Below are 23,067 nucleotides of genomic sequence, written 5' to 3'. Positions count from 1 at the left end.
AAGATTATTAGCTGTAAAACTCTTACACACTGATTCAAATTTATCAGTGTATCCTTTATCATTATATTGTCTTTCCAAACTGTGACATATGCCTGTCAATTCAATATATTTTATATCTGTGCTGCTCACAACCTTAGTTTCTAACCACTGGACGGTCATCAACATTGTCTGTGGAAACACTTGTGCATTTGATTTGATTGCAACCATTTGGCCCTCTCTTGTTCCCTAGGTTTATTTTGATAGAGGCTACTAATGCTTAGTCAAATTGTTGATGACTTGGATACTTCACTATAATACAAGTCAGCTTACCTCCAAGTGGCCAAATGAAATTGGCCAATTCAAAGGATGATCTCTCCAGCTTCTGACTATCTGTATTTCAGTCCAATTACCACTCATGTAGAAATTCATCCAAGTTTCCAATGGCTGCCGAGGACCCGGGCTTAACAAAACACAAAAGCAGCACTCAAACACCCACTAAGTGTCCCCAAGGAAAGTACAGATGGAAGGAGAACTAATTTTCTATAGTATATGAACTATTGTCAAACATTATTACAGGCTGCAAGAAATGAAAGGTAGTAATCACAATTTACTGAAACAACCCAAGAATTAACAGGTCACTGGAGAGATAGAGGAAAGCTTCTTTTGATAAAGAAGCTTTGAAGCCAAGAACATCACAGCTGAGCAACTCCTGTGCAGATGCTGCCTTTTAGATCTTTGAGAGGATGCCAGGGTGAAGCAACCTCAATTATGAATCACTGTCTAGTCTGCCAAGTAAGGATTCTGTTCAACTGGGCAATAGTAAGGTGAGTCCTGGACTGGATGTGGGTGGGAAACCATCTATACCTCATCTCCAACTCCAAGCACAGCCTTTCATTTGGCCTGTGGCACCCTGAAAGCTTGCATTCTATTTCAGCAACTCAAGTTCCCTTTTTTTTCCCACAAGACTCCTCTGCTTTTAATATCTGGCAATAGGCAGAAAGTCAACCAAATAACTTTGTTTCCAGGAAGGAAAAGCAACTATGGGGAGAGCTCCATCAACTGAATACCTGCTTGGCTTGTTAAAAGTCCTGGACTGCTTCTGGAAAATAAACTTGTAAGTCTATCATAACTAGTGATGTAATTTTAAGAGCCTTCCTAGGTTAGGGCACATATTGGATGCGGAACCAGTTAAAGTAGTCACGCAATTAAAGATCAATGTCTTAGAATATATACAAAGGATGAATGAAAAAACGGAAAATACCTATTAAAGGCACAACTACTACATCAGATGAAAATCTAGAAAATGCCAAATATAGTGAGTAATCATGAAGTGTCCTGAAACAACAGCTCCTTCACTTAAACCCCACCACCACCACCAAATAACATGTTTTGTGTGTGAGAGAGAGAGCGTGTATGAGGGGAGGGGGGAGAGAGAGAGAGAGAGAGCATGCTAGTGATCCTTAAGACCAGAAGATTCAACGTTCTTCTTGAGTCTAAACTTAGCTCAGTCACTGGCCCAGCCATACAGATGAGTCATTCAGCTTCCTTGGACTTAAATCATCTCTCTTAAAAAACTTGTTAAAGAAAGACGTCACTGTAAATTAAATATTGTCTCTAAGTTTAGCTATGCCCAGCATATAAATATTTTAACTTTTATGAACTCCTACCATTTTTGTCTGTGTTTCCTGTTCAGGATGAGAAAAAACTGGATAAGAAGAGCATAGATAGATAACTCTTATGTGCTATTTTAATAGCTTGAATTCGCATCTTTTATTATAATGATTTTGACAACAGCCCACAAATGATTAAAATTTTAACCACTTTGAAGGCCATTTCATTCCAGCACAGCCCACACAATGTTCATTCTTTCTGGCTGTCAAGGATAGATCGACTAAAAAAAGGATGGCTTCGTGTCGCTTAGGTCCTAGCAGTATCATCTTTTATAGGCACGTCTCTGTACCGTATGCAGCAGAGATGCTGGCGACAACACATTACTAATAAACAATCTGCTCTTTCACCCGTACATTTCTTATTTTCTATACCAAGGGAGAAACTAAGAATGGTCCAGGTGAACCTGATCCTGTGAGCTACTGTAGGAAGAACTCGTTCTACCCATTATAGCAGTCCCTGTGTCAGGATAAGAGGGAAATTGTTTAACCACACCAGTGCCAAAACCAAGAAGAAGAACTGTTTTTTATACTCCACGTTGCTCCACCCTTAGGTGTCTCAAAGTGGCTTACAGTCGCCTTCCCTTCCTTTCTGCACAACAGTCACCTTGTGAGGTAGGTGGAGCAGAGCGAGTTCTGAGAGAGCAGTGGCTGGCCCAAAGCTTCTCACCTGCAGGACTGGGGAATCAAACCTTGTTCTGCAGATTAGAGTCTGCTGCTCTTAACCACTACACCATGCCATCAGCTACACTACTGTGCTGGTGTTCTTTCATTTCCCTTGTGTCCTCAGCCTATAGGAAAATTATGGGACAAACTACAAAGAGCTAATTAATTAGTTTTGGAATTGGAACCTGTGCTATCATCATGCCATTACTTCCTAGGAGGAGGATTTGGGGGCAGGAGAGTATAAAATTTATCTCACTAGTCCAAGGGATTACAGTTTATCATATGCTGGGGAAGGTATGTTTGGAGGGACTCAAACCAGCCAATATTCCCCCAAAACCAATGTTTGGTCTCTGAATAATAACTGATAGGTTTTGCACCAAATATTGTGAGAAATTTTAATTGCTGTTTCATAGGGCCTAGTTTAACGAGGAATCTGTGCAGATATTTTATTATTTGTTATTATGCATTCCTCTTAAGAAGAGCCTCTTGTGGCACAGAGTGGTAAGGCAGCAACATGCTGTCTGAAGCTGTCTGCCCATGAGGCTGGGAGTTCAATCCCAGCAGCCGGCTCAAGGTTGACTCAGCCTTCCATCCTTCCGAGGTCGGTAAAATGAGTACCCAGCTTGCTGGGGGGTAAATGGTAATGACTGGGGAAGGCACTGGCAAACCACCCTGTATTGAGTCTGCCATGAAAACGCTAGAGGGCATCACCCCAAGGGTCAGACATGACCCGGTGCTTGCACAGGGGATACCTTTACCTTTTTATTCCTCTTAACTTAGTAGTAGTAGATCTTTAATATGGTCATAAACCAGCATATAACTTTGTATTTATTCTCTTTACTAGTAAAAAAGCCCATTGTATGAAGAAGACAATGGGCGCTAGCAGGTGGGGACCAGAGCGAGCGGCAGGCGAGGGACAGAGCGAGGGACAGGCTACCTGAAAGAGGAGGCGGGCGGCGGCTCCTCGGCGTCTCGTAGTTTTTGCCGAGGAGCACCAGGTGTGGTGCGCTGGGCTGCGGCGGCTCCTCTGCATTTTTTTGTTCTTCTGCGGCTTTCCCGGCGGCTCCATTGTGTTCTGGGGCCATGAGGGCAGGGAGCCGCCAGCAGCAGCGCTGTGGGCGGCTGCCGGGGCTCCCAGGGCGCCGGCTTGAAGCGGCGACAGGCTCCTCCAGGGTTTTTTTTTTCTGCTGCCTCTCGTGGGCGCGCCGGCTTGGAGCTGCGAAAGGCTCCTACAGGGTTAATTTTTTTCTGCTGCTTGGAGTTGCGAAAGGCTCCTACAGGGTTTTTTTTTTTTCTGCTAGCTCTCGTGGGAGCGCCGGCTTGGAGCTGCAAAAGGCTCCTACAGGGTTAATTTTTTTCTGCTGCTTGGAGCTGTGAAAGGCTCCTACAGGGTTTGTTTTTTTTTTCTGCTAGCTCTCGTGGGCGTGCCGGCTTGGAGCTGCGAATGGCTCCTACAGGGTTTTTTTCCCCTGCTGCTTGGAGCTGCGAAAGGCTCCTACAGGGTTAATTTTTTTCTTCTGCTTGGAGCTGCGAAAGGCTCCTACAGGGTTAATTTTTTTCTGCTAGCTCTCGTGGGCGTGCCGGCTTGGAGCTCCTACAGGGTTTTTTTTTTCTGCTGCTTGGAGCTGGGAAAGGCTCCTTCAGGGTTTTGTTTTCTGCTGCTTGGATCTGCGAAAGGCTCCTACAGGGTTTTTTTTTTCTGCTGCTTGGAGCTGGGAAAGGCTCCTTCAGGGTTTTGTTTTCTGCTGCTTGGATCTGCGAAAGGCTCCTACAGGGTTTTTTTTTCTGCTGCTTGGAGCTGGGAAAGGCTCCTACAGGGTTTTGTTTTCTGCTGCTTGGATCTGCGAAAGGCTCCTACAGGGTTTTTTTTTCTGCTGCTTGGAGCTGGGAAAGGCTCCTACAGGGTTTTTTTTTCTGCTGCTTGGAGCTGGGAAAGGCTCCTACAGGGTTTTTTTTTTTCTGCTGCTTGGAGCTGGGAAAGGCTCCTACAGGGTTTTTTTTTTCTGCTGCCTCTCGTGGGCGTGCTGGCTTGGAGCTCCTACAGGGTTTTTTTTTTCTGCTGCTTGGAGCTGGGAAAGGCTCCTTCAGGGTTTTGTTTTCTGCTGCTTGGAGCAGGGAAAGGCTCCTACAGGGTTTTTTTTTTCTGCTGCCTCTCGTGGGCGTGCTGGCTTGGAGCTCCTAGAGGGGTTTTTTTTTCTGCTGCTTGGAGCTGGGAAAGGCTCCTTCAGGGTTTTGTTTTCTGCTGCTTGGAGCTGGGAAAGGCTCCTTCAGGGTTTTGTTTTCTGCTGCTTGGAGCTGGGAAAGGCTCCTTCAGGGTTTTGTTTTCTGCTGCTTGGAGCTGGGAAAGGCTCCTGCAGGGTTTTTTTTTTCTGCTAGCTCTCGTGGGCGTGCCGGCTTGGAGCTCCTACAGGGGTTTTTTTTTCTGCTGCTTGGAGCTGGGAAAGGCTCCTACAGGGTTTTTTTTTTTCTGCTGCCTCTCGTGGGCGTGCTGGCTTGGAGCTCCTACAGGGTTTTTTTTTTCTGCTGCTTGGAGCTGGGAAAGGCTCCTTCAGGGTTTTGTTTTCTGCTGCTTGGAGCAGGGAAAGGCTCCTACAGGGTTTTTTTTTTCTGCTGCCTCTCGTGGGCGTGCTGGCTTGGAGCTCCTACAGGGGTTTTTTTTTCTGCTGCTTGGAGCTGGGAAAGGCTCCTTCAGGGTTTTGTTTTCTGCTGCTTGGAGCTGGGAAAGGCTCCTACAGGGTTTTTTTTTTCTGCTGCCTCTCGTGGGCGTGTCGGCTTGGAGCTCCTTCAGGGTTTTTTTTTTCTGCTGCCTGGAGCTGGGAAAGGCTCCTTCAGGGTTTTGTTTTCTGCTGCTTGGAGCTGGGAAAGGCTCCTACAGGGTTTTTTTTTTTCTGCTGCCTCTCGTGGGCGTGCTGGCTTGGAGCTCCTACAGGGGTTTTGTTTTCTGCTGCTTGGAGCTGGGAAAGGCTCCTTCAGGGTTTTGTTTTCTGCTGCTTGGAGCTGGGAAAGGCTCCTACAGGGTTTTTTTTTCTGCTGCTTGGAGCTGTGAAAGGCTCCTACAGGGTTTTTTTTTTCTGCTAGCTCTCGTGGGCGTGCCGGCTTGGAGCTCCTACAGGGGTTTTTTTTTCTGCTGCTTGGAGCTGGGAAAGGCTCCTTCAGGGTTTTGTTTTCTGCTGCTTGGATCTGCGAAAGGCTCCTACAGGGTTTTTTTTTCTGTCTACGACGCTGTGAGCCCGCTGCGGCCGGCGGCAGAAGGCTTCCCTTCCCCCCCCCACCCATCCACCCCCCCCCCCCCCCGAGGCTCTCTGGAGCCTTCTCTCGGCCGGCGGAGCGGGCTCGCAGCGTCCACAACGCTGCGAGGCCGCTCCGCCGGCCGAGAGAAGGCTTCCCGGCCCACCCCCCAGCCGAGGCTCTCACCAGGCGGGCCGCCATTTTCCGAGCGAGTGAAGCAGGCAATGGGGAGCCGCGCTTCGCGCGGCTCCCCATTGTCTGCTTGGGGCGGGATTGACACTCGGAGGGGCCAATCAGGAGCCGCTTCGCGGCTCCTGATTGGCCCCCCCCCGAGTTTTTATCCCGGACCGGTCCCGCCCTAACTCCTCCCCACTACCCCTTACTCCTTTATACAGCCCGTGGCGCCCGTGGCGCCACGGGCTGTTTACAGATTATTGTGATCATACATGTTCTTTATTTATTACTATTGGCCTCAAAGGAAAATGCATTTCTACCTGTAACATTTTTGTTTTCCACCCCAATTGAATGGCATGCTTGAAGATCATACCCTCCCACAAGCCTTGCTGAATTGCAAATAAATAAATAGCAAAAGAAAAAGGTCTCAGTGTGAGTGAAATGGCAACTGTGCCAGGCGTGTGCTCACAGAGGCAGTAGCAGCCATGTAGAATGCCTTCTTAGTGACCTTCACTGCCATCTTATAAGCATTCATAAACGTCCTATGAGATGTTTTTGGTGCTTTGTCATGGGTTTTCTGCCAGACTCGCTCTAGTTATCTCAGCTCCTGCTTCCACTTGTGCAGCTCTGATGTATACCAGGGAGCAGGCTTGGGGCAGGAGGTGGGAGAAGGCAATCTCATGTCAGGAGGCAATCTCATCAATGGCTTCAGAGAGTCTAAATCAGTGGGTGTTCAAGCATCCCAACCAGTCACTGGAAATGTGAACCAAAGTACAAACAATGGTGATCCTGTCCAGCAGAAACATCAAGAAATTGGGGGGGGGGGGATGACAATTGGTACTTGTAGGGAAAGAATCTTTAGTATTTGCAACACCCTAACACATTTCACATCAAGCTTCTTCAGGGGGTTATCACTGTAATAATGTAAGGATTAAAACAACTTTCCATACACAATTGTATAAAATTAAAATACATCTAAAGTATTCAAATATATAGAAGAGATACACAGAGCATGTGCAGAGTATAATATAACATATCAGTGAACTAGATAAAACAATTTACCGTATTTCCCGGCATATAAGATGACTGGGTGTATAAGATGACCCCCCAACATTTCCACTCAAAATATAGAGTTTGTTACATTACATTACAGTACTATGGCCCACTATGGGCAGCTATGTCTATCCCAACTGAAGTGCACCCGGCGTATAGGACGACCCCCCCCCCACTTGGAGGCATGTTTTTCAGGGGGGGAAAGTAGTCTTATACGCCAGCAAATACTGTAGTTGTATATTACCTAATTCCAATTAATTTGTACAAATGTTATAAGCTGTGATCACTCACCTTCAGATTCTCAGCAGAATGTTATTTTCTCGTCTGTAACTATTACACTGAATGAGCTGTCCAGATGTGTGCCAATCCTTATCTAGAGGAGTGACTGCCAAGTAATGGTGCCATTTAACCCTTTGGGGTGTAAGTTTCCAACATTCTCAAATTCCAGGCTGTTTCTTAATAACTATCATCTCATCTGCTTGAATCTGAAGGTCAGTGGTTTTATTTATTTATTTATTTATTTATTTATTTATTTATTTATTTATTATTCGATTTCTATACCACCGCTTGCCATATCCTTGTGGCGGTTTACCCATAGAATTCTAAAACAATAAAACCCCAATAAAATCCCCATTAAAATGGGGGCACTAGATGGGGCACTAGATATAATGAGAAATCACAATCACAATGGCAACCATAATCCCTAGTAATTCCTCCTTGTTCAGGGTGGGGCACTAGATGTTATGAGAGCCAGGGCCGAGATGAATTTGGGAACCAGTTGGAAAACCCCTTCCTCGGGACTCTGCCCCAACCTCAGCCGTATGCCTGGCGGAAGAGCCCTTGCAGGCCCTGCGGAAAGCTGGTAACTCCACCAGGGCCCTTAGCTCTTCCGGAGGCTCATTCTACCAGGTTGCGGGCAGGACCAAAAAGGCCCTGGTCCTGGTCGAGGCCAGGCATACGTCCCAGGGGCCCAGGACAACCAGTAAATTCATACCCGCAGAGCAAAGGGCCCTGCGGGGGATATAAGCAACCAAGTGGTCCCGCAGGTAGGCAGGACCCAGACTGCGTATGGCCTTAAAGGCTATTTTAGGCTATCACATATGTAACAACCAAAATAAAGAGTAATATGATTATGTAAAACTAAGTTGTATTATCTGGTTCATCGGTACATCATATTCTACTCTGCATATGCTCTGTGTATCTTATTTATTTGAATATTTTAATGCATTTTAATTTTATACCATCATTTATTGAATATTGTTTTTATCCTTACATTATTACAGTGATATGCCCCTGAAGTAGCTCGATTTCTTTGTTGAATGTGGTGCTGCCCTTTTCTTCTTTCATCAGTAGAAACATCAGCAGATTTCCCTCATTGGATGATGCCTGAATCAGGCCCAAATCAATTAAGCCACTCCTTTGCCCTTTTTTTCTTACTCTTCAGCCAGAGCATGTACAAAGGATTAACAGCCTTCCCTCATAGCTTCAAAACGTTATTAATTTTTCTGTTCAGGTTATTTGCAGTAATTATTTTAATTAAAGAGGTCCGTTTGAGGTGGGCTTTAGACTACAACACACACACCCCACATAAGTACAGATTTTGTACAAATTCACATAACTGAATTCCCGTGACCCTTCATTTTCAGGAAATCCCATTTCTGAAGAGAGTGATGTTGAAGAGAGAAGACGCTGTTCTTGCCTGTAATGCAGTGGCCAAACTAATTGACTTAGAACACCAATTGACTTAGAAGTTTGCCATTAGATTCTATATAAACAGTTCTAGTGATGTACATTCCAGTTTGTAAACCTGAAGAAGTAGACCAAATCCTTGAGAACTGAGATGTGTTCTTCAGACCTGCCCTTCTTGCCTAATTAAGGATGCAATCCTAAATATACTTGGTGGAAAGTGTGTCAAGTCACAGCTGACTTAGGGCAATCCTGGAGAGTTTTCAAGACAGAGATGGCTTATTATTGCCTGTCTCTGTGTGGCAGTCCTGAACTTCCTTGCTGGTGTCCCATCCAAGTACTTCTAACCAGGGCCAACCTTGTTTAACCTCCAAGCGCTGATGATATCAGCTAACCAGGTTTTCCAGGTCAGGGCAAATACACTTACAAGTGTGCAAGCCCCATTTTTTAAAATCCTGTTTAGGATTCTTTTTCAAGTTATTCAGTCTAAGGATATGGACAGAATCCTTGGAAGTCGGAAGCCTACCACATGCTTTTATGGCTCTTGCCATTCCTGGTTACTTACCTTTTTCAAGGGAAGCTGGCTGACTGGGTATGACAGGTAGTTAATGCTTCTATAAGAAAACAGTGGTTGCTCTAACCCTGAAGCAGTCTGTGATGCATCTACTTCTTTTTAAAATATCTCCCTTTGACTCAGGAGATCTCAGTCTCATCAACCAGTCTTCAATGTTCCATTCTTGAGAAAGGTGGTGGCTCAACAACTCCAAGCTTTTCTGACTGTGATAAATTGTTTAGGGACCCTTCCAGTCTGGGTTTAGGCCTGGGTATGGCACTGAAACAACCTTGGTTGTCCTGGCGTATGAGTTGTGCCAGGAGATGGACAGGGGAGTGCAATTCTGTTGCTTCTCCTCAGCTTCTCAGTGGCTTGCGATGCCATGAATCATGACATCTTTCTGGGCTGCCTACCTGGATTAGGATTGGTCCAACAGGCACAGAGAATTATGATGCATTCAGACTCCTACTTCTTCATGCAATCTTCCAAAGGAAACTGAGCTTGGACATATCACTGGTTGTTTTGGGAGGCTTAATCTGAAGCAGAAGTCTTGTGTTGGTCCACTTTCCAGGGTTTTGGTTTTCTTTTTGAGTAGCCCATTTGCAGTATTGCATTCATGCTTCTAAATATCTTTTCCACCTTGATAGTTAAATTGGGCTGCTTCACAATCCCAGAAATCAGGTACTTTGCATTGCAAGAACAGTGTATCATATGGAACAAGCATGTGGGAGCGCACCTGGGAATTAAATGTGACAAGAGTTCTGGTCTTGTCACAGACATCATGTGCACAATGGAAGACTGACACCCCTTTGAAGAAAATGCAAGTTCTGCCTGACACCACATCAGGTTGCCTTGGCAGTCACTCCCCAGCACAGAAATGGGTTGAGACCACCTAAATGTCATCTGACAAGTATTGCCTCAGGAGTTCTCATCATGTAATTGTCAGCATCAGTATTCTATCTAGAAAATGAGAGTGACAATGACCTGCCTCACAGGGATGTTGTAAGAAAAATGCAATACAATTTGTAAAACATTTTTGCAAGTGAAAAGTGCTGCATAAAATAAGACTAGGATACCTTTACAATTTTACACTTTGATCATGGCACATCTCTAAAACAAAGCTTTAGTGTGCATTAACAGGCCTCCCAGACAGTAACATTTTTTAGGAATGTTAACTTTATGGCTGCCCTACAGAAAGTATGCTTTGATTAGCCTTTATTGTCCATCTGAAACCTTGCATTTCTTCTGTGCTCATTTGTCATATAAAGTGAAGTGTTACATGCAGCATACTCAGCAGCCTGATGCTCAGCCTAATGAAGAACATTTCATCTAATTGATATTGCAATGTATAAGATAACAAGATTCATTGCAATTCAAATATTTTGGCTAAAAGAAATAATGGACTGCTGATCAAGCAATAATCAAAATCAGAATGCTTAGTCAAAGTAGAAGGCAAGTGTCAACAGATGTTAAGTATAATGTTCTGTAAATTCAAGGAAGGAAGGAAGGAAGGAAGGAAGGAAGGAAGGAAGGAAGGAAGGAAGGAAGGAAGGAAGGTTGTTTTTCTGTCTTGGCTGATCAGTACCTTGCAAAGGTTGTTCTGGGGTATAAGGCACTGTACATTTAAAAATTTTGAGGCATGGGGATCTCCTATCTGGAAAGGAGTAGGAGGCTGCCAAAATGTGGGTCAGGGGTAGTCAAACTGCGGCCCTCCAGATGTCCATGGACTACAATTCCCAGGAGCCCCCTGCCAGCATTGGGTCATACATGTACCCACACACAAACTTTCCCTCATCTCAGATCAGGCCATGCATTCCAGGCTGTCTAATCCTACGAGGATCAGTTGTCCAGTGGTCTGCAACATGGTTCCAAAGAGTTCTAATTTTATATTTGGCTGAAATGGCAATTACAGTACTGTAAATCCATTGAATTCAGCCTTGCCATCAATGGGACGTCCTTGTAAGCATTTATGATTATGCTGTTGTTTTTCTATGACAAAGCAGCACATGATCTTGGAGAAGAGGTTCCTGGGACTTATTATAAAGTTGTTCCTCAGGTACTTGAATACATTTTTGGCAACTTGTTTGTTTTTCTACAAAGAAAAATGGCAGGCTTCAGGGATTTTAAATTTGGAGATGGATTTTAGGAACTAGTTAAATATGAGTTTTTAACCTGCCTCAGCAGGTTAAATAGCAATAGCCATCAGAGGGATCTGGAATGTTTTCAGTTATTCTTGACAGTTTTCACTGAAGTTTTCCCTCTAGAATAATCTACTATGAATCCTTATGTGGCCAAATCACCCTAATTCTTAGCTAGCTGATGGAGACTCTTAACAGTTTACCTGCTAAGTGATACATTTGAAATAAAAACTGTTCAGATTTGTGGAGCCAATAAGGTGTATCATGCAGGTGTATCTTGTAAAACATTATTATTAAAATCATAAAATTTATTAATGCTTGACAAATGTTAGGTGATGTTGTCCAAAAGTCCTTGAATGGAATTCTCTTTATTATAAGACATTGTAAAGCATAAGCCACTGAGCTGCTCCCTTACCTTGTTGCCTAGCTGTATTTATTAGGAACTAAGGCTGCCGTTTTAGGTGAAAGTGGAATTTGCTTTTGAGTAAATATGCACAAGATATTGTTGTATGGCAAACCTGTTCCTTAATTTCATTGTGACCCTGAATTCCCTGGGAGCTATCACAGGGTTACTGTGAAATTCCACTGCATTCCATAGGGATTATTGCCTTGGTGAGTTTAGGATTACCGTTTTAGCCTAACTGAACTGTGGATTTCACTTGTGAAGTATAATCCAAATAAACCCTTGCTGTCACAAAATTCGACATGATAAACTGAACCAGCATGACCCAAAGCACCTTTCCTGGGAGATGGTCTGTTGAACTGAGTGCCAATGGCTTTGAACTGACTTAGGACTTGCTCCAGAGCCCACTGATTTCAGTGAGGCTTTAACATGTCTCCTGCTTTTCTCCGGGTCATATAAGGGGCAAGATGGAACACTGAAACAAGCCACTTATCCTCATGTAACTGCCGAACTCTCCATGAGCATGCTCCCAGACCACATGGCCACAACCTTGGCTGCTAAGCAGAGGGGGAGGGTGGTTCAGTCCACGAGGGTGGGACGGCATGTTGACTTCTTCTCTAGCTTTAGAGGTTATACCATTGGGTTGGGCTCTATTTGAATAAATCGTAGAAGATGGAAATAAGAGGTTAAAAAAAGAGAAGACAGATTCCGTTTTTTTAAAATCTAAAAGCATCTTTACCGACAGAACTCCTTTTGCACGGTCTCCCCCAAACATTAGACAAAATTGCATTGTTTACAAAAATTTATTAATACAAATTTTACACACTTTTTTTTAATAACAGTTCTCAAAGTCCTAGTTATCGAGACCATGGGTGTTGTAACTATACTTTTTGCAGAAGTGCTTTTTTTTAAATACTCAAGTTACACACAGAAGAAAAAAATATATAGATATATAGATAGATCGATATCTCCAAAAGACTGACATCTAACCTCAGCGATCCCTGGAATTCCGCACTGGATCCGCGGGATTTAAGGCTCTCGGCGACAGAGGGGGAGCTCTCCCCTAGACCGACCAGGGGCCGGCTGCAGAAAGGTTCGCCCGCGGGCCCACTGACCAGCCCACGGGAGTCGCAAGCAGAAGCCGCGCAGGAGCACGTCCGGACGGGGCCGTTGCTGCAGCCGGAGGCCGCCGCCCTCGCCCCGCGCAAGCGACACAAACACACCGCCGAGGAGGCCCGGCCCAGCCGCCTGGGGGGAGGGGGGGAGGAGGCACGCGGCGGCGCGCGAGATTGAAGGGCCGAGAGACACTCAAGCCCCCCACCCACCCCACCCCCGCCCCCACCCCCAACAAAAAAACCAGCAGCAGAAGAAGAAGAAACGCAAGGAATGCAAGCGGATGCGCTGCAGCATTGTAGGGCCACTAAATAGCCATCTGTCAACTCGTGGCGATTTAAAAGGCGAAGGGAGGGAAGGCACGCAGGAGGGGGACGAGGGGGAGGACGAGGGCAGGCAGGCCGAGTGAGCGAGCGAGCGCCGCCGCAGGAAAGCCAGGCCCCCCGGGGCTGTCGGCCTGCGCTGCTCACTCGGGGGCAGGCGAGAGGGGGGCGCGTCTGGTTCAGAGGCCGCGGGTGGCCTGGGCAGCCCTGGGGGAAGGGGGAGGAGGAGGAGGGCCCAGGGCAGGGGGGTCCCTTCTCTCGCCTGCCTGCCTGTGCCTGCCCGCCCGGCTGCCTCCGCGCCAGGGTGGGCGGGGGGACTTTGATTCCGCCCCCGGGGAAAGGAGGCGGCGCTGCTCAGGGCCTCTCCACCTGTGCTGGCCCGACAGGCGTTCCCTTCAGCCCGAATCCTCACTCCGGGCGCAGGCTCGTTGCCCGGGGGCTGCATGAACGCGGCCAGGAGGAAGCCGTTGACCGACCCATTGCACACGCCTTGGATAAGGCACGCCCCCTGTGCGGAACGGGAAAGTCTCCTTCTAAAGTGCGTTGAAAGCGGATTATCCAACGTTTGTGGAATGGGTTCTGAGAGCTCAGCGTCGCACCCACCCGGAGCCCTGTGGATGTGGCGGGAGCTACTTCGGCTGAATTCCAAGTACATCAAGGGAGTGGAGTTATACATTTGGCAGCTAAACCCTCCTCGGAAATCAGAAGGTCCCTCCCAGTCGCGGACTGCCCCTCCCCCTCTCCATCCGCCCCTCCCCCACCCCTCCACACACACTTCACGGTTCAGACACAAAGATGAGCAACTCAAGCGCAGATGAACACTACACATTCTGGCATGACAACAGTTGATTGTATGAAATAAATTTTACTAAGCGGTTAAAGCCATAATGTAGAAAAATACATTTTAAACCTCCAAACTCAATAAATCAACAAGGAACCAAAAAGAAAAAGGAGACCCTTTTAGTAATAGTGCATAATTATTTAGTGGTAGATATAGATATAGCTAGATATAGTCGCTACAAGGGAGAGGTGGGGGCCTCGAACGGTCTTACAATAAGAGCTTGCATCATAACAGAAACCAAAAAGTGCCTGAGGCGTTCACAATATATTATATATAATTTCTTTTTGTCCAAGAGAAAAGAAACTAGAGTGAATCAGATGGAAAACACAACATTGCGAGAGAGGCCAAGAAGTGGGAACAGAGAAAGGTCGACAGGAAACAACAAAGGCGAGAGAGAAAGTGACTCTCAGGGGAGGGGGAGGGGCGGGGGAGGGGGGGGCAATTCTAAGGACAGAAGGCAAATCCATAGCACAAGATCAGGAGGAGTCCAATGGACAGCACTGGAGAGTTACGCAAGATGCTTTGCGTCGCGATCCAGGACCCGGTTGCGCCAGGACCACGGACCTCCCGGCCGGATCGACCCATGATGTGGTAGAACGAAGGGGAAAGGGAGCCTCGCGCGCCCCTCCAGGCAGAAGATCGGGGCGACGGGTGGCTCGTTTGGCCTGGCGGCGCCTCTCCAAACGCAGCGCTGGCGCAGACTTCCGCGGCTTACGGCCTTCTCGTCCGCGGGCGTTTGCGCCACACAAGCGCCGTCTTTCGGGCGCAAAGGGGCTACTTCGTGTTTCTTCCGTCCAGGCCAACCCAATCAGCCCTCGGGAACGGATGTTTGTGAAGGACCCCCGACGTTTAAATAAAACTCCCTTGCGCAGAAACCTGGCGCAACAAGGGAGGAGATGGGTTGGGGGGAGGGGAGTTTTGGTTCGGTTTGGTTGTGCGGTGCCCTCTTCTCGAGCGGCGCAGCCCACCTGCCGCAACCAGGACTCCACCACTTCGTTCGGCCACATCTATCCATCCGGCCTCGGCGGGGATTGTATAGAACTCATAGAACTGCCCGTCCAAAATCCAAAAAGAGGTCGTGGGGAGGGGCTTTCTTCTCTGTTCTTTCCCAGCTCTGGGTTCCAAACCCTTCCCCATGGCTCTACCGTCTTAGCTTTGTTGCTGCCTCCAAACAAAAAACGGGGAGGGGGGGGATAATCGAAATACCCTAAAACTGGAGTGGGGGGAGGTTTCTTTGGATCTGTTCGTTTCTACCCTCCCCATTGCCTGCCGGCTCCCTTGCGAGGGAAGCAGCGTTGGCTACTAGCTATTTTCTGACCTGCAGCCGCGCTCGCAACCCCCCCCCTCCCTATTGACTGAAGCCGGGCCCCCTGCTCCGGAGTCATTAGCGCGGATTAGAAGGCCGGCCCGGACAGGGCAAAGACTGGAGAAACCCCCTCTTGGGCATGTGAGGGGGACGGACTGGACGGTGGCCAGGGCCGACCTTCAGTCGGAAGAGCTAGCTTTTGTAGGGCGCTTTCAAGTGTCCCAAGCGCCTCAGGCTGCCTCGGGGGAAGGGAGGAGACTCCTCTCCCCGCACCCAGCACCCAGACATAGGCAGGAAAGGGCAACCAGAGAATAGAGGGAAAGGCCATCTCTAGCAAGGGGGAGGGGATAGGGAGGTGCCCCTTCAGAGAGAAAGGAGCCTGGCTCGAGACTCACTGGGGCAAGGAACTGTGTCACTTTCGAAACTCAATTGCATCCTAACCCCCTTGAAGCAGGGCATCTTTATCTATGTACAGTAGCAAATGGAGAATAGTAATTTCTTCAACCCTGTCCCGGATAAAAATACTCTCCTTTTAATTTCCGTTACAAAAATAGGAATAATATTCAAAACAATGATTGTCTCGCTCTCTCGCTAGATCTGCCTTCTCTTCTATTTTACATCAAAACCTAAAACAGCTCCGGCGGGAGGCCGCAGTCCCTGGCAAGGCTGGCTCCTGGCCAATCATTGGTTCTCTCTCTATTCCCGGGGAGTCCACGGACAGATTCGAATCCGCTTGGTTTTGTTTGGGGGGGGGTGGGTTTTGTTTGTTCCTTTTAAGGATTGGTCCACAAAGCAGATCTGTGCGTTTCTCTAGTGCTTACTCTTAAATTTGCTCTCTTTTTTGTACAAAAGAAAAACAATATTATTATCAAAATATTCATTTAATGGCTTTACTTCATACATAAATACATGTTTGGGGAACACAGGAGCAGTGATTGATCCGTCAATTTGGACATGACTGGGGAAGGGGGGGGGCAAGGGGTCCTCTCTCGGAATTTTTTTTTTCCGGGGCTTTTGTATACACGGGAGCGGTCGGGGACTCATCGCTACAAATAGGCTACTCGGCGTCCTTTGTTTTTAACTCTTTGTTTATACCTTTTCCCCAGAACGGCTGCCAAGTACTTCTTGACAGCCATTTGCTTTCGGTAGCGGCTGTAGCTGTCAGTGAAGATGCCGTCCGAATGCCTCTTGGACAGCGGCTCCGCGTCGTCCTCCAGGCCGCTGTCGCCACTGCAAGGGAGGGAGAGCAGGGTGAAAACAAGCCCGCCGCCGCCGCCGGCGCCGCCAGCCCTCCTCCTGCTCCGTCCCACGAACTTGGACCGGGACTGGTCCCCGTGGCCCCGCCCCCAGGGCTCCGCGATCAACAGGAGGGCCACTCGAGGCTACAGCCGGCGCCGCTTCGCTTTGGACCGTCCTGGGGCGCTGGGCCCTGCAGTTGGGCTTCCCTCGCAGGGCTTCCGGCATTATTATCATCCCCCTCCGCATGCCCCTCATCTTCCATCCCCCGGAAGACCAGGGAAGGGCTGGGGGGCTTGGAGCCCCCCACCCCCTTTAAGTGGCGCCAGCAACACGTAACGCGCGTCGATTGGGAGGGGGGGCGGCAGGGGGCGGCGAAAGCAAGGGCGGGTCCCCGCGGCAAGAAACAAAGGCCGTCCGCACGCGCTGATCGCCACAGCAGCCGACCGTCGGGAGACACCCCCCCCTGTCCCCGGCATGAATTATTCATCCCGCCCTGGAGTCCCCCGCGTCCCCCTGGGCTTCATTAAAACGCCGCCTTCTGCTGGTGCTCAGGCGGGTTGGCATCCGAGAAAGAGATCTGCGGGGGGGGGGGAGGGGCACGTGCTTTCTCCTTTCCTCCCCCTCCCCCTCCCCCTGCCCAGAGATCGAGAGGCCGGGGCAAAAGGCGCCCTTCGGCGCAGGTGGCCTCGCTGCGCGGCATCGCCGTACCGACCTTCGGGCCCAATGGGCAGAGGGGGGGAAGCCACCCGGGCCCTCAGAGGCCTTTGTCGCCGGAGCCCGCCCAGGCACCTTCGCGTTCGGCCGCCGGGGTCACAGGAAAGGCGGCGCTCAGAGGGAGCGCTTAGACCCCCCCCCCCCCGCCGCCCCCCGATGGCGGGTTGGCCGCCAGGAATCGGCAGCCACGCCGCAGCGCAGCCAAGAGGCTTTTCCAGGGGCCTCCCCAAAGTAGTCTCTCCTCGGAAAGCGCCCGGAGGGCAAGCGAGCCGGGGCCCCCGACGGGCCAGGGGGGCGCAGTCAGGCACTTAGGGCTGGGTGCAGGGGGGGCGGTGGCAAAACTAGGGGCGATTTCGGTCGGGCCAGCCCTGGCAGGCCGGGGGCGTCTCCGCAGCCCAGCCTCGTTGGGGGAAAGCCCTCCTGTCGGTTCCCGAGGGGGCCCGCGGGCCTCATCTCCCCGGGCGGTCCAGCCGTTTGGCCTTGGATCAGCAGCGCTGCGGTGGCCTGTCTTGCCCGGCTGCATCTCTTTCGCGGGCACCCTCCGCGTGAACCCCGCCTCGTCCTCGCGGCTTCTCCGCGACCCGTCCCTGCCGCCCGGCTTCTCGGAGGTTTCCCCCTCCCTCCCGTCCGTCCAAGCGCGGAAGGATGCCTTACCCCACCCGCTTGGCCATCAGGGAATGCAGGTACTTCCTCGCCGACAGCTGGCCCAGCACTTTCCGGTAGGCTTTGTTAAAGATCCCATCCGCGTGCCTGCGGGGAAAGACGGGGCGGGAGGGACACGCACATGCCGTCAGAACAGCGGCCGCTCGCCAGACGGCTCCCCACGGTGGGCAGTCGGCGCTCAGGAGAGAAGCAGGGACCCCCCACCCACCCCCGGCGGGCGGAGGCCGCGAATGTCTTGGCTGCCGTGACCCCCCCGCCCCCCGCCCAGCCTGTTTCTTGCGGGGCGCCGGGCTCAGGGGCAGGGCCGGCGGGGTGTGGGGAGCAGGGCGACTTGGAAGGTTAGCATCCTTTGGCCTCCTCCCCCTTGGCCGCCGGCCTCCCCGGTCCCTTCCCCCGTTTGCGGCCGAAGAGGGTGGGTGGGGGCGCCCTCTTTCTCCTCCCCCGCCCCGCCGCCGGGATCACCTCTTTTCCGGCGGGTAGTACAAGGTATACATGTCGTCCAGCATGGAGGAAGGGTCGGCGATGCCGATGGGGTCGCTGTCGAAGCCGTAGTCGGGGAGGGTGTTGCCGTCTTCGTCGTACGCTTCGTCTTCCAGCCTAGCCGGGGAAGCAGAGGTGGCTCAGGGCGCCGCCCGGGAGGGAGGGAGGGAGGCGTGTCCGAGGCTCGCTCTGCCGTTCCCTTGCGCGGCCTGCCACCTTACCCGGCGGGGGGAGGGGGATCCTTCACACGAGCGAGAAGCTTTGCAGGGCAGACCCCCTCCGCCTCCGAAGCGCCCGGCCAAGGGGGTTCCCCGGCTCCCCGCCCTCCGGAGGCCAAGCCCCTGGGCCTGCCCGGTCAGGCCCCTCCTCGCTCCCTCCGCTCTGCTCCGCTTGCTGGGGGCTGTCCGCTCGGCGCCGAGGGAGGCCGTCCGGCGCTGGCCAGGAGAGCCCCCTCCCCAATTCCGGGCGGTCCCGGCTCGTGAGAAAGAGCCGCCCTGCAGCTGCAGGCGACCGCTCTCGTCCCCGCCCGCCCGCAGTGGGAGGCCTGCCCGGAGCCGATCCCCGGGCGCCTCCTTTCCGGCAGCTGCCGCCAGGTGGGGCGGGGGCGGGGGCGGGGGCGGGGGCAGTAGGGCCAGCGACTTCTTCCTTCGGAGGATTCCCCCAGCCCGCCTCGCGGCAGAAAGAAACCCCACTGGGGTCACTCGCTGCCTCCGCTGGTGAAGTCCCTCCCTCCTAAATGCCGGTGGGCGCTTCGCTTGGATTGGGCGCAGCGCCGTGTTCCTGCGCCAGACGCGGCGCTCCTGGCAGGGCCCCCTCCCTTCCCTTAAACTCCTCCTCCTCCTCCTCCTCCCCTCCTCCGCGCCACAGAGGGAATCTCGGGCTCCTTCCTTCCCTGCAGCTGCTCCCGCCCCACGGATTCCTGCGGGAAACACACCGGTTGTCTGGCTGGCTCTGCTTCCCCCTCCCCCCCTCTCTCTCTGGCCCGATGCCTCGTGAACGGAGCGCTGTTTCTAGCCGCTAACACGTCGAGAGAGGCTTCCCCTGATCAGGGAGGTCCCGCAGAGGGTTCTTTCTCGTTGCCACTGATATTTGGCTAGCGCCAGTCGAGCATGGTTTGATTTCAAAAATAAATCCTCTAAACTAAAGCAGAGGTAGTCAACCTGTGGTCCTCCAGATGTTCATGGACTACAATTCCCATGAGCCCCTGACAGCATTCGCTGTCAGGGGCTCATGGGAATTGTAGTCCATGAACATCTGGAGGACCACAGGTTGACTACCCCTGCTCTAACGAAGCGATGCTCTCCGCTTCCAGAAGAGCATCCACGCCTTTGGGACTCTCTCTCACAGTCGAGTGCTTGCACTCGAAAGCTCACGCCTCGAATAAATCTGTGTTGGTCTTAAAGGTGCCACTGGACTCTGATTAAATTCTAACCGGCCCTGAGCCCTATGGGAAGGGTGGCGTAGAAAAACCAAGCTGATGCTGATGTGGCCGGCCAAGGGCAGCCCGCTCCCCTCCTCAGCCCTTCCCTATTCCTGGGACCCCACCTCCAGTCCTGAGCGGGGATGGTGTCCTCCGCTCGGAGGGAGTGGCTGGAGGACTGCAGCTTAAGCCGGCCACGGGTTCTCGCTTCAGTGGCGCTCGGGTCCAACTCAGCTTCCTGACGGTGATGCTTGGAAGCCAACCGGAGGCTTCCAGCTTGGCGGCATTGAAGAGGAGTCAGTTTAGCAACCGCGTGGAGCACCTGCATTTCCAGCATGACCTCTCCCCGACGGGGAAGGCGGGGTTCCCACTGGCGGAACAGGTGCCACAGGAGCTTAAATCTCACACCAGGAGGGGCCGAGTATCACAGTGACGAGGCAGCCCCACCAGTCGGGGCAGTCGTTAACTGCCTACATTTCACAATGTTCGCCTTCTGGCGTTCTTTTGGGTCTGCCCCCCACGGCTCAGGTACCCTCGTATTTCTAGAGAGGGGGGGGGGACGGAAGCGCGCTTCCATTGCTTAGAGAAGCGAGAAAGCTTAGAAACACGGGGAGGGGAGAGACCCGCCCCCAGGCCACTGCGACCCCCTGTCTTCAGGGACACCAAGCAGGAGTGGGTCGAGTCGCCCTCTGGTTGCGGTCCGGCACGCGGTCCAAAACGGCGCCTGAGGCGTTTGGATAACTGCAGCCAAGCGTGGGGCTGAATATCCGCCAGACCCGCGTAGCGAGTTGTGGGCAGCCCAGTTGGAGAAGGGAAAGAACTTCACCCAGCCAAATGGGGCGGGGGCTTCCTCGACGCCCCAGCGGCACAAACGCTTCCCTGGTGAGCCTCCGGCTGCAGGGCTAGGCGCGCTCCCCCCCCCCCCCCCTTAATGAAGCATGCAGGAGAGCGCTCACTTCCGCCCATACATGCGCAGGATTAGACTGCGGGGGGGCCTAATGGGAAACTTCTGTGGAAACCAGAGACATTTACTTCCGAGCACTGATTGGTACAGAATAATCTGCCTGTATTCGATTCCCTGGAAAGAAGTCCCCACAGACGTCTGTGGCATAGGCGGACAAATAAACTTCATTCTCCCTGATACGAAAAACATCGCTTTAGTCTTGGCAAAGATCTTGTGGAAGACCGTGTCTCCCTGCAAGTTAAAGGAGCCGGGGGATTAAACCCGTTCACACTCATGCGTCCCTCTCTCATCATCCCCACAACATAAAGCGCTCTACGCCTTCAGGCAAGTGAACGAGCGCGGATGGTGGAAGCTGCGCCGAGGAATCTCTTTTCCCTGCATCCTCCGGTGAACAGAGAAACGTGTCCGCGTGAGTGGTCGTCTTTGACCAAGAAAACAAACCAAACCCCAAACAGAAGTAAAACTTGATTTCCTTGGGAGACAAGAGAATGCAGCCCCAAGGCAGAGCCCTGCTGGGAAAGCCGCTGCACAAGAGGAGCTGGGAGCCCAGGCTGAGCTGCGAGGCGGGCGGGGAGAGGGTGAAAGCGGGCCGGACGCTTACCTTAGCGCGGGGTATTGGAGTCCAGCCGCAGGTGAGCAGTAGACGCTGCAGTGCATGACTAGCCCATAGATCAGCAGGACTAGGAGCGCTTTGCTACACATCGCCACTCTGTGAGGGAGGAAAGGAGACGCCGCGTTCACCAGGACTCCGGGCGGGTCCTCTGCCCCGTCTGCCGGCTGGCTGCCGAAGGAGGAAGCCCTGGCCACCTGGCCGTTTATGGCGCCCCATCGGAGGCTTGGGAACCGCCTTTGGGACGATTCACCAACAGGCATAATCTCTGCTCTCTCCTCCCCCCCCCCCATACACACACGCACACGCACACGCATGCATGCACGCACACGACTGCTCCCCCGAGGCCCCTCTCCGTCCTCCCTCGCGTCCCTCCCCCGAGCGCTGGCCCTCCGGCTCTTCGGCTCTTACCATTCAACTCGGATCACCGGGCGCTAGGAATGGTCGGCTGGTCACGACTGGATCTGAAGAGCCCAAGGAAGTCTCTGGGGGGGAGGCGGTTAACACTCTTGGAGCATCCTCTCCCCGCCTCTCGCCCTCTTTCTGCCTCTCCGGTGGGCAAAAGGGAAGCCGCAGGGAGGGAGGGAGGGGAGCGGGACTGACTGCCGAGGGAGGGGATCGGCTCCCCCAAAAGTTTGCCGCGGTCTTCTGGAGCCGGCCAGGCAGGGAAGGGACCCAGAGGGCGAGAGAGGAGAGGGAGAGGGGGGACCCTTCGGGATGGGCGCAAGGGAAGCCCGGCGAGGGGCGAGGCGAGGGGCGAGGGGAGGGGGAGGGGGGAGCGGGCGTCGCTCTGGCGGCTGCTCCAAGAGACGTCCTCCTTTGCCGAGCGGCTGCTTCTGGCTTCAGCGGCGCCGTTCCCCGTCCTTCCCCGCCTCCCTCTCCTTCTGTTCCCGTTCTGTGCCTTCCGAGCTGACCAGCCCTCCGCCGCCGCCGCCGCCGCCGCCGATCTCCTCGACCCCTCCTTCGCTACCGGATCTTTCGCGCCTCTCTCCGCTTTGCGTCCGCCAGCTCGCTTTTGTAAGCAGAGGTCCTCCGTGTGCCTTGCCGGTGCCCGAGATTGTTTTGCTTCTCTGTTGATGTGGCGTTCGGATTTTTATTTGCCAATGACTTTTTTATTGTTGTTGTTGCAGTCACGTAATAATCGGTATCAGAAAAGACGTCATCACCCCAATTCCTCAAGGAACCGCACAATTCCAACTCCAAGAATGATGCGAGCAGAAGCTTCTCATAACCAATTTAACTTGCACTCCCCCTCCCGCCCCTTCCAAACCGAAGGTCTCCGTGATGCGGCTAATTGTCAAGGCTCACCTTTTCCCCACACTGCTAAGATGATGGTCAGACTGAATGACGTTTGTAAAGTCTGTCTGTCTTTCCAAGGATCTCTTCTATATTCCGATTCTAAGCCATACTTCTTGGAAGTTAGCCCTATTGATTTCGATGGCATCTATTTCTGAACCAATGATTTAGAATCACACACACACACACACATACACACACCCTGCAGAACTATTCTTAAAAGAACAGACATGCTCGATTTGTTCATAGATGCGGTTGTTTTGTTTTTTGACTAATCCAAGAAATCGACATTTGGTCGCATGCTCTCCTAACTGGTGCAATTAAATATTATTTCAATCGTTGTTGTCCTTGCTATCGTTCAAAGGCTGTTTGAAGTCTTAGAGGGTCCTTGGTAATTTTCTAATTAGACTTGGCAATTGACAGTTTGTGGCCAGTGGGTGGATTGATTACCCGCCGGGCGAACAGTCGCTTTCCCAGTGGAGCTGTCCAAACACAGTGGTGCTGAATTGGCTTTGGCAACCGAACAAGGCACTTGGAAGAACGACGCCACC

At 51.7% G+C, this 23,067-nt stretch overlaps 1 protein-coding gene across 2 annotated transcripts; it reads right to left on the bottom strand.

Annotated features, from left to right (window-relative positions):
* Positions 1-15,992: 15,992 nt before the first annotated feature.
* ADCYAP1 (adenylate cyclase activating polypeptide 1) lies at positions 15,993-21,767 on the bottom strand. 2 transcript variants are annotated; one of them, XM_077352656.1, is made up of 5 exons: positions 21,632-21,767; positions 21,212-21,319; positions 18,209-18,343; positions 17,738-17,833; positions 15,993-16,360 (listed from the first exon to the last, which is right to left on the bottom strand). In XM_077352656.1, the coding sequence occupies exons 2-5, from the start codon at positions 21,310-21,312 to the stop codon at positions 16,177-16,179; spliced, it is 516 nt and encodes a 171-aa protein (XP_077208771.1). In that variant the 5' UTR covers positions 21,313-21,319; positions 21,632-21,767; the 3' UTR covers positions 15,993-16,176. The 2 variants fall into 2 exon arrangements, with proteins under 2 accessions (XP_077208771.1, XP_077208772.1); XM_077352657.1 differs by lacking the exon at positions 21,632-21,767 and having other exon boundaries at positions 21,212-21,458.
* Between the last annotated feature and the right edge of the window lie 1,300 nt (positions 21,768-23,067).

Source organism: Paroedura picta, chromosome 9, assembly GCF_049243985.1.
Source record: "Paroedura picta isolate Pp20150507F chromosome 9, Ppicta_v3.0, whole genome shotgun sequence".
Lineage (NCBI taxonomy): Eukaryota > Metazoa > Chordata > Lepidosauria > Squamata > Gekkonidae > Paroedura > Paroedura picta.
This window is presented reverse-complemented; position numbering and strand designations above follow the sequence as displayed.

What these genes read in the sequence shown, in the direction of transcription:
- ADCYAP1 (XM_077352656.1), bottom strand. Translation starts at nt 21,312, where the DNA reads ATGTGTAGCAAAGCGCTCCTAGTCCTGCTGATCTATGGGCTAGTCATG. An exon ending in CTCCAATACCCCGCGCTAAG is followed by an intron (nt 18,344 to 21,211) that starts GTAAGCGTCCGG and finishes TTCCCCGGCTAG; the next exon opens with GCTGGAAGACGAAGCGTACG. An exon ending in TACTACCCGCCGGAAAAGAG is followed by an intron (nt 17,834 to 18,208) that starts GTGATCCCGGCG and finishes CTTTCCCCGCAG; the next exon opens with GCACGCGGATGGGATCTTTA.